This window comes from Electrona antarctica, assembly GCF_951216825.1.
Source record: "Electrona antarctica genome assembly, chromosome: 19".
In the NCBI taxonomy this organism is placed as follows: Eukaryota; Metazoa; Chordata; class Actinopteri; order Myctophiformes; family Myctophidae; genus Electrona; species Electrona antarctica.
The window spans coordinates 9893612-9907297 of NC_136800.1; the positions used below are offsets into that span (position 1 = coordinate 9893612).

A 13686-nucleotide genomic window follows, 5' to 3' on the forward strand; every position below is an offset into this window, starting at 1 on the left:
AGCATTTTCGGGGGTCCCCGGCCAAAAACGTTGAGAACCCCTGGCTTAGACCTTAGTGACTCTTTTAAAAAAAAAAGTAATATGGCTCGTGTCCCCTCCCAGCAAATGGGCGTTTTCCCCCAGAGCAGCCCTTGGGCGTTTTCCCCCAGAGCAGCCCTTGTCAAATGGGAGTTTTCCCCCAGAGCAGCCCTTGTCAAATGGGCGTTTTCCCCCAGAGCAGCCCTTGGGCGTTTTCCCCCAGAGCAGCCCTTGTCAAATAGGCGTTTTCCCCCAGAGCAGCCCTTGGGCGTTTTCCCCCAGAGCAGCCCTTGTCAAATGGGCGTTTTCCCCCAGAGCAGCCCTTGGGCGTTTTCCCCCAGAGCAGCCCTTGTCAAATGGGCGTTTTCCCCCAGAGCAGCCCTTGTCAAATGGGCGTTTTCCCCCAGAGCAGCCCTTGTCAAATGGGCGTTTTCCCCCAGAGCAGCCCTTGTCAAATGGGCGTTTTCCCCCAGAGCAGCCCTTGTCAAATGGGCGTTTTCCCCCAGAGCAGCCCTTGTCAAATGGGCGTTTTCCCCCAGAGCAGCCCTTGTCAAATGGGCGTTTTCCCCCAGAGCAGCCCTTGTCAAATGGGCGTTTTCCCCCAGAGCAGCCCTTGTCAAATGGGCGTTTTCCCCCAGAGCAGCCCTTGTCAAATGGGCGTTTCCCCCCAGAGCAGCCCTTGTCAAATGGGCGTTTTCCCCCAGAGCAGCCGTTGTCAAATGGGCGTTTTCCCCCAGAGCAGCCCTTGTCAAATGGGCGTTTTCCCCCAGAGCAGCCCTTGTCAAATGGGCGTTTTCCCCCAGAGCAGCCCTTGTCAAATGGGCGTTTTCCCCCAGAGCAGCCCTTGTCAAATGGGCGTTTTCCCCCAGAGCAGCCCTTGTCAAATGGGCGTTTTCCCCCAGAGCAGCCCTTGTCAAATGGGCGTTTTCCCCCAGAGCAGCCCTTGTCAAATGGGCGTTTTCCCCCAGAGCAGCCCTTGTCAGGACAGATCCACTGACCATGCAGGACTAGTGGATATCAGCTGGACACACTCAGAGCGCCGCAATGCACACCGATGCACCTCGATGCCTCCGCTGGGCCCGGGCTTAATGCCTTTCTGATTGAGAGGAGCAGCAGGGAAGATCTCATAGCTGCTCTCCTAGGAGCCAAACGGGCCGTCCTCTGTGCATGCACGTGTGCGTGCGTGTGCGCGCAGGGTGGTGGGGGTGAATTCAAGAACAAATATCAGTGTACTCAGAGAGACACTCTGTGGTTTGCTATATAATGCCTGAAGGCCACAGGATTTTTCTTTTCATTAAACAGCAGCTAGCTAGCTAGCTAGCTAGGGCCGCATGCTCAGGCCATGGTAGCTCAGTGAGCAGAAGAGGCCGACGCCTGGGAGGACACACACCGAAGCACTGTGTACTACTAATAATAACTCATTTGGCGCCTAGATCGCCTTTTGACGCCTGTTTTAATATCAATTTATTACGGTTCACAACTGTGTCCTGTACACTCCGGTTCCGGTGTGGTGAAACAAAAACAAAAAACAAAACAAAACAAAAAATCCACTGGCTAATGCAATCTATGGGGACGCGGTTTTTAGAATGATAATATCTCGGATCCTTCTTTTTGGGTCAAAACAAGCTTGATTTGCGCCTCATTTCTCTAAACGTTAATGGTTACAAATGTACGTTTTGGGTGAATTAAATAACAATCGCGGCACCCGTTACATAGCGAAAATTCACTTCCTGACTCTCGCCTTTCCGAGTGAAACGGCTTTCAGAATGAGGTGCTTTGCCTATTAAATTACTGGATGGCACCCTGAGCCACCACCAGACAGGTAAATGAGATGATAATACACACATTATTATAACCCCCCCCCCCCCCCCAACAGCAAAGTGTGTTTGAGGCAGCACTTACGTCCACATCAGGTCGTTTGAGGATGTCCTCCACCTTGGCCAGGTCTCCATTAGCTGCAGCCTTGACCAGCTCCTCATTGATGTCTCCCGACTCCTGCGTCTCAAACAGCTTCTTCAGCAGCTGAGACAGACGCTCTACAGACACACACACACACACACACACACACACACACACATACAAAATGGGGCGAAAGCCATTATCAGAATGGTAATTTGTGTAGGTGCACAGAAGGGAGACAGAGAGAGAGAATGTTAGACAGACAATTGAGCCAAAAACCAAAGTTGTTGTGCATTCGACCCATTAAGACCCGAGGCCAATTCTAAAAAAATGTCAGTGGTTCTCAAACAATTTCATGTAAAGGAGCCCCACAATTACATATATTTGGCCACCGCCGCCCCCATCTCAAACTATTTTGTTCCAGGGACCCGCAGAAGCAAAGATTTGCGTTGCAAATGTTCAATCAAAAAGAATAGCTGATCTACATGCTCGTAGCGCGGCACTCGGCGCTGCGCTACCAACTACATATATATTTGGGGGTCCTTGACAAGAAAATGTATTGAGAACGACTGACATAGAAACATGCATTTCTCATAAAACTGTCAGGATTAAGAAGGCATTTGTAGAATCGTCTTAATGACACAAAGGAGTCAACAGAGTTGCACTGCGGTGGCCTGTGGTGGTCGTGGCCTTACCTCCAGAGGCGTTGGTGACGGCCGAGCCGGACGGGGCCACCTTGGTGACGGCGGCGGGGTTGTAGGTCCACGAGGTGCCACACACCTCCACCTTCAGGTCGCTGTCCGAGTAGATCTGCTGCACACGGCCAACCTTACCCAGGGTCTGGGGAAGAGACGCACACCACACAGACTCATTAGAAACAGTGGGTTTCAACCCCACCTTACCCAGGGTCTGGGGAAGAGACACACACCACACAGACTCATTAGAAACAGTGGGTTTCAACCCCACCTTACCCAGGGTCTGGGGAAGAGACGCACACCACACAGACTCATTAGAAACAGTGGGTTACAACCCCACCTTACCCAGGGTCTGGGGAAGAGACGCACACCACACAGACTCATTAGAAACAGTGGGTTACAACCCCACCTTACCCAGGGTCTGGGGAAGAGACGCACACCACACAGACTCATTAGAAACAGTGGGTTACAACCCCACCTTACCCAGGGTCTGGGGAAGAGACGCACACCACACAGACTCATTAGAAACAGTGGGTTTCAACCCCACCTTACCCAGGGTCTGGGGAAGAGACGCACAACACACAGACTCATTAGAAACAGTGGGTTACAACCCCACCTTACCCAGGGTCTGGGGAAGAGACCCACACCACACAGACTCATTAGAAACAGTGGGTTACAACCCCACCTTACCCAGGGTCTGGGGAAGAGACCCACACCACACAGACTCATTAGAAACAGTGGGTTACAACCCCACCTTACCCTGGGTCTGGGGAAGAGACGCACACCACACAGACTCATTAGAAACAGTGGGTTACAACCCCACCTTACCCAGGGTCTGGGGAAGAGACGCACACCACACAGACTCATTAGAAACAGTGGGTTACAACCCCACCTTACCCTGGGTCTGGGGAAGAGACGCACACCACACAGACTCATTAGAAACAGTGGGTTTCAACCCTTTTCATATAAAGGACCATTATTTTACACCAACGCACAACAGCCAACATCATCTTTCACCATCGGGGCGACGGTACACAGTACCTTCGCTGCAGGCTAGGGTGCTTAAAGATGGTTTGTTCCCATAAGTATAGGACTTATGAACAAGCAGGCCCCATCTCAGTTCTGTGCATACAATGTAATGCAATGCCTCTTGGAACTATGACTGGTAGGCTTTTGTTGGCATTTTGTTTCGTTTTCCCTCTCTGCAAGAGAGGAGCTGTAAAATGTTGTCAATGAATTGTGTGATCTGTTTGTATTGTGTATGTATTCTTTTTGACTGCACAAAACTAATTTCCCACAGTTCTAATTGTGTAGACTATTGTGTAGACTAGTCTTGTAAATTAAGTAATGCAGATGTTTAACAATAATTTAACTCTTGAGAGTGTCAAATAAAACCAAATGGACCCGTAAGGGTTAATTTGGTTTCATGTTACACTCTCAGTTAAAGATCTAATAAGGGTCCATATGGTTTCTGCATCATTTAGCTGGGACTGGTGGTGGTCCCCGGAACACTGGAAGAAAGCAGGGGGCATTATCAGTTACTGTGTGTGTGTGTGGGTGTGTGTGTGTGGGTGTGTGTGTGCGTGCGTGCGTGAGTGCGTGCGTGTGCGCGTGCGCTAGGGCATTAACCAAACGTGATTTTTGATAGTCGACACGAATACCATCAAAATCGGTTTATAATCGATTAGTCGGCGGTAAAATATGATATTTTTTTCCATCCAATCAAGCATTAAAACATCGTGTTCTGAAACGGCCAGCGCGAGTGAAGGATTAACTGCAAAACAGAGCCAGTGAATGCAGGCCGAGTGGAATAGTAAGAGAGTGGCGACACGCTTTGATCTCACCACAAAGCGGGGTGCTATGGGCTATAGTTCCAAACATTGGAACTATCCCATTGAGATAGAATGAGCACTTCCGCATTCCATTGTTACAATGGCAGTCAACGCTAGTGTCGCCACTCTCTTACAAGATTACGCTGAATGCCGCTCTGATTGGCCGAAATTCACATCAGCTGTTAAAAGTCAAGTCAAAGTTGCAAGTCCACAATGACTCACGGATGGACGCGCTGTGAGCTTGTAGATCTGCTATTTTTGATGCGCAAGACCTTTCTACGGCGCAGCATAGCATGTTACGTTGTTGAAAATGTTTGTTGAGACGGAGGAGGAGGAGGAGGAGGAATAAATGATGCGATGTTTTTCATACAACCCTAAATGTTCAACAACAAGTTACAACCACAGTTCCTTTGGTTTTTAGAAGGAGCTACAAGCTAGGAGGAGGTTATGATTACATACTAGGCTTGCTACCGTAGCTAGCAGGCTTACCAGGCTATGAATCAGATCGCGACTATTATAACTATGATCGCGCGGCATAGCTGTTTGTTTTTAATAATGCCGCACGCCTGCACTTTTGTTGGATAAGCATGAAGAAAGATGAATAAGAAAAAGAAACATGAAATCACGGCAAGAGCTACTGTAGTTTGACTGTCACCAAACTGGATATTATTGGGCAGAGTGAGGAGGGACAGGCTGCTATACTACTGTACCGGACGAAACGACGACACGTCTCCAATCTAACTTGTTGAACAAACTACAGTAATAAACTCACCAATAGTAAAAGTATTTACACACTGTAGTTGTCCCCATTGAGCGTATGAGCCTATGAGGCATATGCTTTTTGAAAATCTGTCTTAAATGTTGCCAGTGCAGCCAGCCACCGCCGCCCACCGCACCTACACGAGTGACGGTGACGGCAAAAACCCACAGTCGGCTTGTATATGATATGAAAACAATCAGCCAAGAAGGGATTAGTACTTAAGTTGGAGAACTACCAACAAAACAACAGAGCTCACAGCTGCATGTCTGCTGTAAAAAAAAGATTAACGATTACTCGATTTTTGATTTACAGTGTCGAATACCGTTTTGCTAGTCGACTAGTCGACTAATCGATTTTTATGTTAATGCCCTAGCGTGCGCGTGCGTGCGTGCGTCTGGAAAATCAGCTCAACCTAAATCACTCAGCCATTGAGATAGGGCGACAGCCATGAAACAGAGAGAGAGAAGGTTGGTTATTGGGCTAAGAAGCTATTGGACCAGGAGACGAGGAAAAGTCATCGACAAGCCTGTTACGTGCAAGGAAAGAAAAAATACTGACAGACCAGAGATCATCATCACAGGCAAATGTAAAGTTTTCCCTCTCATTAGTCATTCAAATGGCATGGACTCGCTGTACAAACAGCGAGACGCAGAGAGACAGAGCGAGCGAGAGAGAGAGAGACTCATCTATTAGCCAGGTTATTCCCTATCTATACAGCCAATAAACGGCATCCTCTCCCAGGGTTTGGGGGGAGGAGGAGGAGGAGGAGGAGGCGGCAAAATTCCTTCCAATTTCCAATCATATTGTGCCGTGCTGCACAAGGAGGAGGAGGAGGCGGCGGCACTTTGGAGTCCACGGAGCTATACAGACCGGGGCCGTCCTGGAGGATGCTATCAATAATGGGGGGGTGGGGTGGGGTGGGGTGTGGGGGGGACACACTGCTGCAATAGCGGCAGCCGCAGCAGACAGACGGGGAACAGCAGTGGTTAGTGATCAAAGCTACAGCCCCATCTCGGGGTTTTAAGGCTCATTAGCGGCCGAGAGGGGGCTAGTTTGGCAGGGATAAGTGGCATATTGTAACTAGACTGGCGTTACACACAGCCAGCGGCGTTATGGGGGGCAGCAATGAATACACTTCCATAATAGGGAAAGAATACATTCTCTTTGAGAAAGAGAGGGGGTAAAAAAAAAATGTAATCACTACTACCATAACGGCCATAATCTTTATGGTGTTCCAGACTAATTTGGCACAGAGGAATCTTTGGCGCGTTTCTGTTATTTCTACACGGGAGATGAAGTCAGCACTGGCTAAAGACCATAGAGATGAAGTCAGCACTGGCTAAAGACCATAGAGATGAAGTCAGCACTGGCTAAAGACCATAGAGATGAAGTCAGCACTGGCTAAAGACCATAGAGATGAAGTCACTGGCTAAAGACCATAGAGATGAAGTCACTGGCTAAAGACCATAGAGATGAAGTCAGCACTGGCTAAAGACCATAGAGATGAAGTCAGCACTGGCTAAAGACCATAGAGATGAAGTCAGCACTGGCTAAAGACCATAGAGATGAAGTCAGCACTGGCTAAAGACCATAGAGATGAAGTCAGCACTGGCTAAAGACCATAGAGATGAAGTCAGCACTGGCTAAAGACCATAGCGGGTAGCAGGAAATTACAGTGGCTGTAAACACTTTGCCGGCCTGGAATTGTTTAATCCGACGATCCGCCCTGCTTAATACGCTAAACCCGCTATTTGTTTTTTAATTATTAAAAAGAAAGAGCGGATTTGTCCCGGACCTGGTGACGAGGCCGTCGCGTTATGACGACGAAACCGGAAATCAAGCCATGCTCTGGGCTGCTAGGGCTTCTGGGAAAATGAGCTCAATGCAAGTGGACGGGCCGTTTGTTTGGACTACAACATGCGGTGGAGGCGGTCCTTGTTTCGCATTGTAATGGCGGTTCGTTTTTCTCTTCAACAACAAACCATCAGACTATTTTTCGCCGGAGTTTCGTCGAACAAAGCTGCAAATACTTTGCCGTATGCTCCAAAGGTAATAAGACAATCTAGGCAGCGTAGAATATTGGATTAAATATCGGGGAACGTGGGTTACGCAGTAGACCTGTTAAAGTCACTCGGCCGTGTATGTATTTTTTGTGATTTTATGAAAAGCACAGTACAAATAAGACTAGTTCGTTAAGCCTAATTGCACAGGTGTGAAAACCTTGCTCTGGAACGCAATGGTGTATCTTATATTGTTGCTGTCGGGTGGAATCCTTGTATGTCCAAAACTACAGGAAATGGAAAATGGAATGGAACCTGTGTTCCAGCACATTATCACAACACAATATCTTATTAAAACATTGGTTAAGTGAAAATGTTCGAAATCTTTCAACAATGGCGACGTGTTGTCAGCTCGTCGATTTTTGGCTACTTTTGTGAGAAGCCGTCGTATAGGGTGAAGTTTAAAAGTTAAAACGGGGCATAAAGTTACATTTAAAGTTACACAAGTGATGCACTTTATGTTCTGAATGAATGAAGACTCTTACAGGCAGCATTGCCTCAGCCCACCCCTTTTGGTGTTTTAAACATTACGTTGTAATTTAGCTATTGAAAAATAGCAGATCTACAAGGTAGGTCTGCTATTCTTTGAAAAATCGTGAAAATATTTATTTCAGAAAATACATTTAAAGTTACACAAGTGATGCACTTTATGTTGTAAAAGTATGAAGACTCTTACAGGCAGCATTGCCTCTGCCCACTCTCCATGGCCCCTCTGCAGCAGCTTGATGCGGTCGATGTCGTAGCATATCTGGACCAGGTCTCCCACCAGGAACTGGGAGCTTCCGCCCTCTGCCCCGGCTGCCACTTCTCCACTGCGCACTACGTTGGCCTTGGTCAGCACCGCAGGGTTAAACGTCCACCTGAGCACACACACACAGGGTACCGTTAGGGTCAAGTTAGTAAACTCAGAGTCATAACCAGAAAATGTCATAGCGATGTCATGTAACAGTGACGGCTTAGTTGCACAATATAATGTAAAACCACTCCAAGGAACAGCAAAGTCCGTCTTAACCTATGTACCTATGTGACTATGTTTGGAGTACCAGTAGGGGCAAAGGTGGTGCTGTTGTGCCAGAAACAGAGAGAGAGAGATAGTGCTGCACTGTTGCCTGCTAATGAGAGAGAGAGAGAGAGAGAGAGAGAGAGAGAGAGAGAGGGGGGGGGGGGGGGGGGGGGGGGGGGCAGGGGGAGAGGGGAGTTGCACCACTCAGTTCACACAGGTGTGATATTTTTTCCTCAACTACAGAAATCCGTACGGAACTTAGTCATAGGAATTTGCAGACAAATAAACAAATCTGTAAAATTGGGTTTTATTTTATTTGATGCATAGGTTCATGCAGAGATCAGACATTTCAAGTTCCAGAATGTGCCGCAGCTCGCTTGGTCTTCAACCAGCCAAAATTCCCCCCTTCTCCGCTCCCTCCATTGGCTCTCGGTCGCTGCAAGTATAACACTCTGATGCTGGCATTCAAAGAAACCAAAAGGTATGGCACCCCCATATCTGTCTGATCAAGTCTAATCGAACCCTACAAACCCTCCTGCACACTCAGATCAGCCAAACGCAGGGAAGCTGGAAGTTACAAGTACAATCACTAAAAACGTTGGGACAACGCTTACAGGTAGGCATGTAACGATATATCGTATATCGATATTAATCCCGACGATATCAATCTATTCATTGAAATAAAAAATTATATTAAAAAAAAAAAAAAAAAAATCAAGGAAGGCAATTATGTTTCTGCACTGTCAAAGTAATGCTACTTATTTTGCAATGTAGTTAAATAAAAAATGTGAAAAAAGCTCAAGGGGGAAGATTATATAAAATTTAAAAAAAAAACTATTTTTTCTGGAAAATATATATTTTTTTAAATGTCGTGAAAAATCGTATCGTGATACGAATCGTATCGTGAGTTGAGTGAATCGTTACATGCCTACTTACAGGCGTATGCAAAGGCTCAACTTATGTAAATTAGACAGAATTTAGACATAGCACTCTATAGAATATACTCATAGTTTCATTAGATTCGATATTCCACGGTTCTTAGCTTACGTATGATTATTGAGGACTATTGTTATGTATTTGATGTTCTGTTCATGCTTACTGTAAATCGCTCTGGATTAAGAGCATCTGCTAAATGCCTAAATTGTAAGTTGGTGGGGTTGGTTACTGGCAATTGAAAGTTATATCCTGGCTAAATTAAAAGGGTTATATGTAGAGTTTACAATTGTAGTCTTGGACAACTAAGACCAAACCGATTGATCGATCGACTATTGATGGCGACTATGAGGAGATAGCCCTATTTACAACATAGACTTTGGTTACAAATTTGAATTGACATCAATAAATGATCATATCAAAGTAATTAAACATTCAATATTTGAAAGTCTGACTTAATTTATATCCAGGCATGGCATCAGTCAAGCTAGGGCTACATGGAACAAAATGAAGGAATCATGCAAATAGAATTTCCTCCCCGATTTGGACATTGTGTTCAAGTACTAAAAAATAAGTTATATTAACCCATTTTGGGCGGGAACCCCTTTTGGTGTTAGCATTATGTTATGCTTTAGCTATTGAAAAATAGCAGATCTACAAGCTCATAGCGCGCCACCGAGTGGCGCGCTATGAGCTTGTAGGTCTGCTATTTTTGAAAAATCAAAGGACGACTGACATAGAAACATAGCTTTTTCAGAAAACTGTCAGGATGTAGAAGACATTTTTAGAATCTGATCTCAGGTCAAAATGGGTTAAAGAAGAAAGAAAAAGAAAAACTATTGATGGGACAGATACAGTCAGAGAAAAATATTCAAATACAAAATTCTGTCAACATCAGCCAGGCACGGATTTACTGTAGGCAAAGTAAGGTATTTGCCTCCCCTCAGTCGAGAGGCTTTTTGTGCATTATTTGTGTGTCTTTCAAGGCTGACAGACAGTGAATCAGACAGAAGAATACACATCTATTCTCTCTGTGTCCTGCGTGTCTGGAAGGTTGTTGGGTCTTTTCACACTCTAGTGTGAAACGTGTCTGCAGCTAGATGCCTGTATGGCTGCATCCCCCAGAACCGCTTTTCACGGCACGACATAATTATGAACACAACACACACACACAATGTCCCGACCTCATTCTTCATTTGATTCTTGAGACAGCAGAGACACGTGATGGCACCGGAGAAAGAATAACGTTTGTCCAGGGCAAACTTATTTGACACAAGGACGCCTCTAAACCTGTTAATTTTCCTCAAGGGCCATATTTTGACTAGGGAACCAGGCTGGGGGCCGAGTCCACACGCGCGAAATATTGGGTTTTTTATTTTTTCATTAATTAATAAAAAAATGTTCTCAACCAGTGGTCCGGGGACCACCAGTGGTCCTTGAGGGGGTGCCCAGTTTGACATGCATAGGCTACTGACCCCCATTTAATGGCATTTATATCTGGGACACCCCCCTCTTCCAGGGGCCACAAGGGGGGCGCTCCGCGGGCCGCAAATGGCCCGCGGGCCGCCTATTGGGGAACCCTGCTGTAGGCGAACTAGGCTATCACCGCTAAGCTTACAACACCACCACCCGCACTGGGGGGGGAGAACCAGAGGTCCCTCGTTTTGCTGCACGCTTCTGTCGCCGGTCTCCACAGAAAATTGGGGATCCATCATACCTTAGATCGAGGAGCCACCAACTCAACCAATCAATCAATTTGGTCTGCCTCCCTCGTATAGAGCGTCCCTTTCTTGACGACGCCAGGAAATAATTCCCAAATACATTTCAAAAGGTATTTATTTAAAGACCTTTTAAGCGTCGTACAAAGCCAACTCGAGTTGTGACAAATCACAAACACAATATTTTGGACCAAACAATAAATTACAAAGAAGAAAAAACAACAAAAAAGTGTTGCTTGCCGTTTTTTTCTTCTAATTATTTGTTCGGCCCAATTTTATTTTGTTTGTCGTCATGATTTGTCACAACTCGAGTTGGCTTTGTACGACGCTTTAAAAGGTCTTTAAATAAATACTTTTTGAAATGTCTATGGGAAAAATGCATTAAGAATTATTTCCTGGGCCTGGCGTCTCCATGAAAGGGGGCGGGACCGCGACGCTCTATTGGCGTTGCCTTACTCAAAGAGTTCCTGGCTCCACCACGGACATCAGCCCCAACAAGCAATGCATTTAAAACAGTGCATCCCAGAAGCCGACAGGGAATGTTCTCAGAGTCCGATTCAGAGAACGGGTGGCCATATGAGGGTGGCGGTGGTGACGACCTCATTTCTCTCGCCAAGAGTTGGCTTGTTTTGGGATTGATTTTTTGGAGGTGGGTTGGCTTATTTCTCTCACAAGAGTTGGCAACACTGGACCTTACCTGTTCCCACTGGGGTATTGGACGACTATGTCGTGGTCCTCGTCGATGCCACACACCGTGCCGGTGGTGGTGAGGGTCTCAAACATGCCGTCGGTCCAGCCGCCATGACCGTGCTGGAGGGACTGGACAATCTCCAGGTCCAAGTCGATGTTGACCAGGTCTCCAATCTGAAGACCACCGGGGTTCCTGTTGCCATTCTGCTCACCTGGGAAGAACAAAGGACTTGGTAAGAACAAAAGGGAATAATTGTAACCCATTCTGGGCGGGAACCCCTCTTGGTGTTTCAAGCGTTATGTTACACTTAAGCTATTGAAAAATAGCAGACCTACAAGTTCATAGCGCGGCACTCGGTGCCACGCTATGAACTTGTAGGTCTGCTATTTTTGAAAAATCGTGAAAATGTGGCACAAATCTTTGAATATATATTCTTTCAGAGCGAACGTTTTTTAACTCAAATCTTTGCTTCTGGGAGGTCCCTGGAGCAACATATTTTCCGATGGGGGTCGTCGACAAAATACAGATAATTCTGGGGGTCCTTGACATGAAAAAGGTTGAGCACCACTGACTGTCATGATTTAGAAGACATTTTGTAGAATCCAGCTCAGGCCTAAATTGGTTAAAAAAAAGGTTGTGCAATTTCTTTGTTGAAATAAGTGATAAATAGCTCTAAATTATGATAGTAGTAATCCCAGCTCTTCAATCAACAGAGAATTAAATCTTCTGGTTAGGATTGCACTTTTATCCAATCAGGAGAGAGAACTCATGCGGCAGGATACAGGAGCACGTGAAATTTTAAATAAAACGCCATCAATATTTTATTTCTTTCATACTGTAAATAGAGAATCTTTCACTCAATAGGCCAGGGACTGCTCCTGTCCCAAGTTGATGATGTCATATGTCCATATGGTCTAGCCCTATGGAATGTATGGAATGCATATGCTAATAAAAAAACAATAATACTTCCTAAGGTTAATATGAGCATCAAAGCAATATTTTAAATAGTTATTAGCACGTGCATTCCATACATTCCATAGGGCTGGACCACACATATGACGATGGGAGCAGTTCCTATTGAGTGAAAGATTTTTTACACTCATTTTTATGAAAGAAATAAAATATTTAAGGTGATTTATCAAATAAATATATATATATATATATATATATATATATATATATATATATATATATGGAGGGCAAGTATAATGTTTTATGACAAATTTGTCTTATTAGCCAGGGATCCATTTGAACACTTGAGCTCCATTTTAAAGTTTCCAGAAGCCAATCTACAATTCACAACGCGTTGCATTACAATGCTGAGTTTGAAATTCTTGGAAATAATGATAAGCACATTGCCCAAAATAAGAAGGTAGTTACAATAGAGCACCGAAGTCTGACGTCACTTTCAGATTTTTGAGTGGTGTAAACCACTCCTACAACTGGCTTTGTTAGTTTACGTGTCTGTCTGTCTGTCTGTCTGTTCGTACCAAAACATGAGCATGGTTGCTATGGTCACCCAGTTCACACGGGTGTGATTTCATTACGTCAGACATTACGTCAGACCACAGCTGATCAGTCTATATAAGACCATACACCACTCAGTTCACACGGGTGTGATTTTTTTATCTCCATAGGGCGATTTTAGGTCGCTTCATATAAGAACTGCGTTTGAAAAATAAACCGACCACCCCGGCCTTTCTGTCAGGGGAGTGGCTGTGCGTCGTTAATGATGTCCATTCATATTTGATACAGCCAGTTTCTGGAGAAAATGGAATTAATGTGACAGCAAAAGCCTTGAAACCACATATGAAGGCAATGTCGCTGCTAATATACGTCACGCCCAGCTGTCAACACATTGCGTTCCTGAGATTCCTCGTTGACGTAAGCTCAGCTGGTGGTGACTCGACTCGTACTAACCACGAAACATTAAATATCAATAAATTAAAAATAAAAATAAACGTAATTGACATTCAGTTTCTGTTGTGCGACGGACAGATGCAGCCACACGCATACCCGGAAATGTAGTCTCTGGGTTGTTTGACTCTAACGCTTATTTTGTTACTCTTTGGGTATA

General features: G+C 45.4%; 1 protein-coding gene across 1 annotated transcript in view; it reads right to left on the reverse strand.

Moving 5' to 3' along the window:
* The window catches only part of mib1 (MIB E3 ubiquitin protein ligase 1), an 84680-nt gene that overhangs the window by 47938 nt on the left and 23056 nt on the right, over window positions 1-13686 (reverse strand). The window contains 4 exon segments of the mRNA XM_079530358.1: window positions 1921-2054; window positions 2613-2757; window positions 7941-8124; window positions 11616-11820. Of these exon segments, the coding sequence (XP_079386484.1) occupies window positions 1921-2054; window positions 2613-2757; window positions 7941-8124; window positions 11616-11820 (668 nt within the window).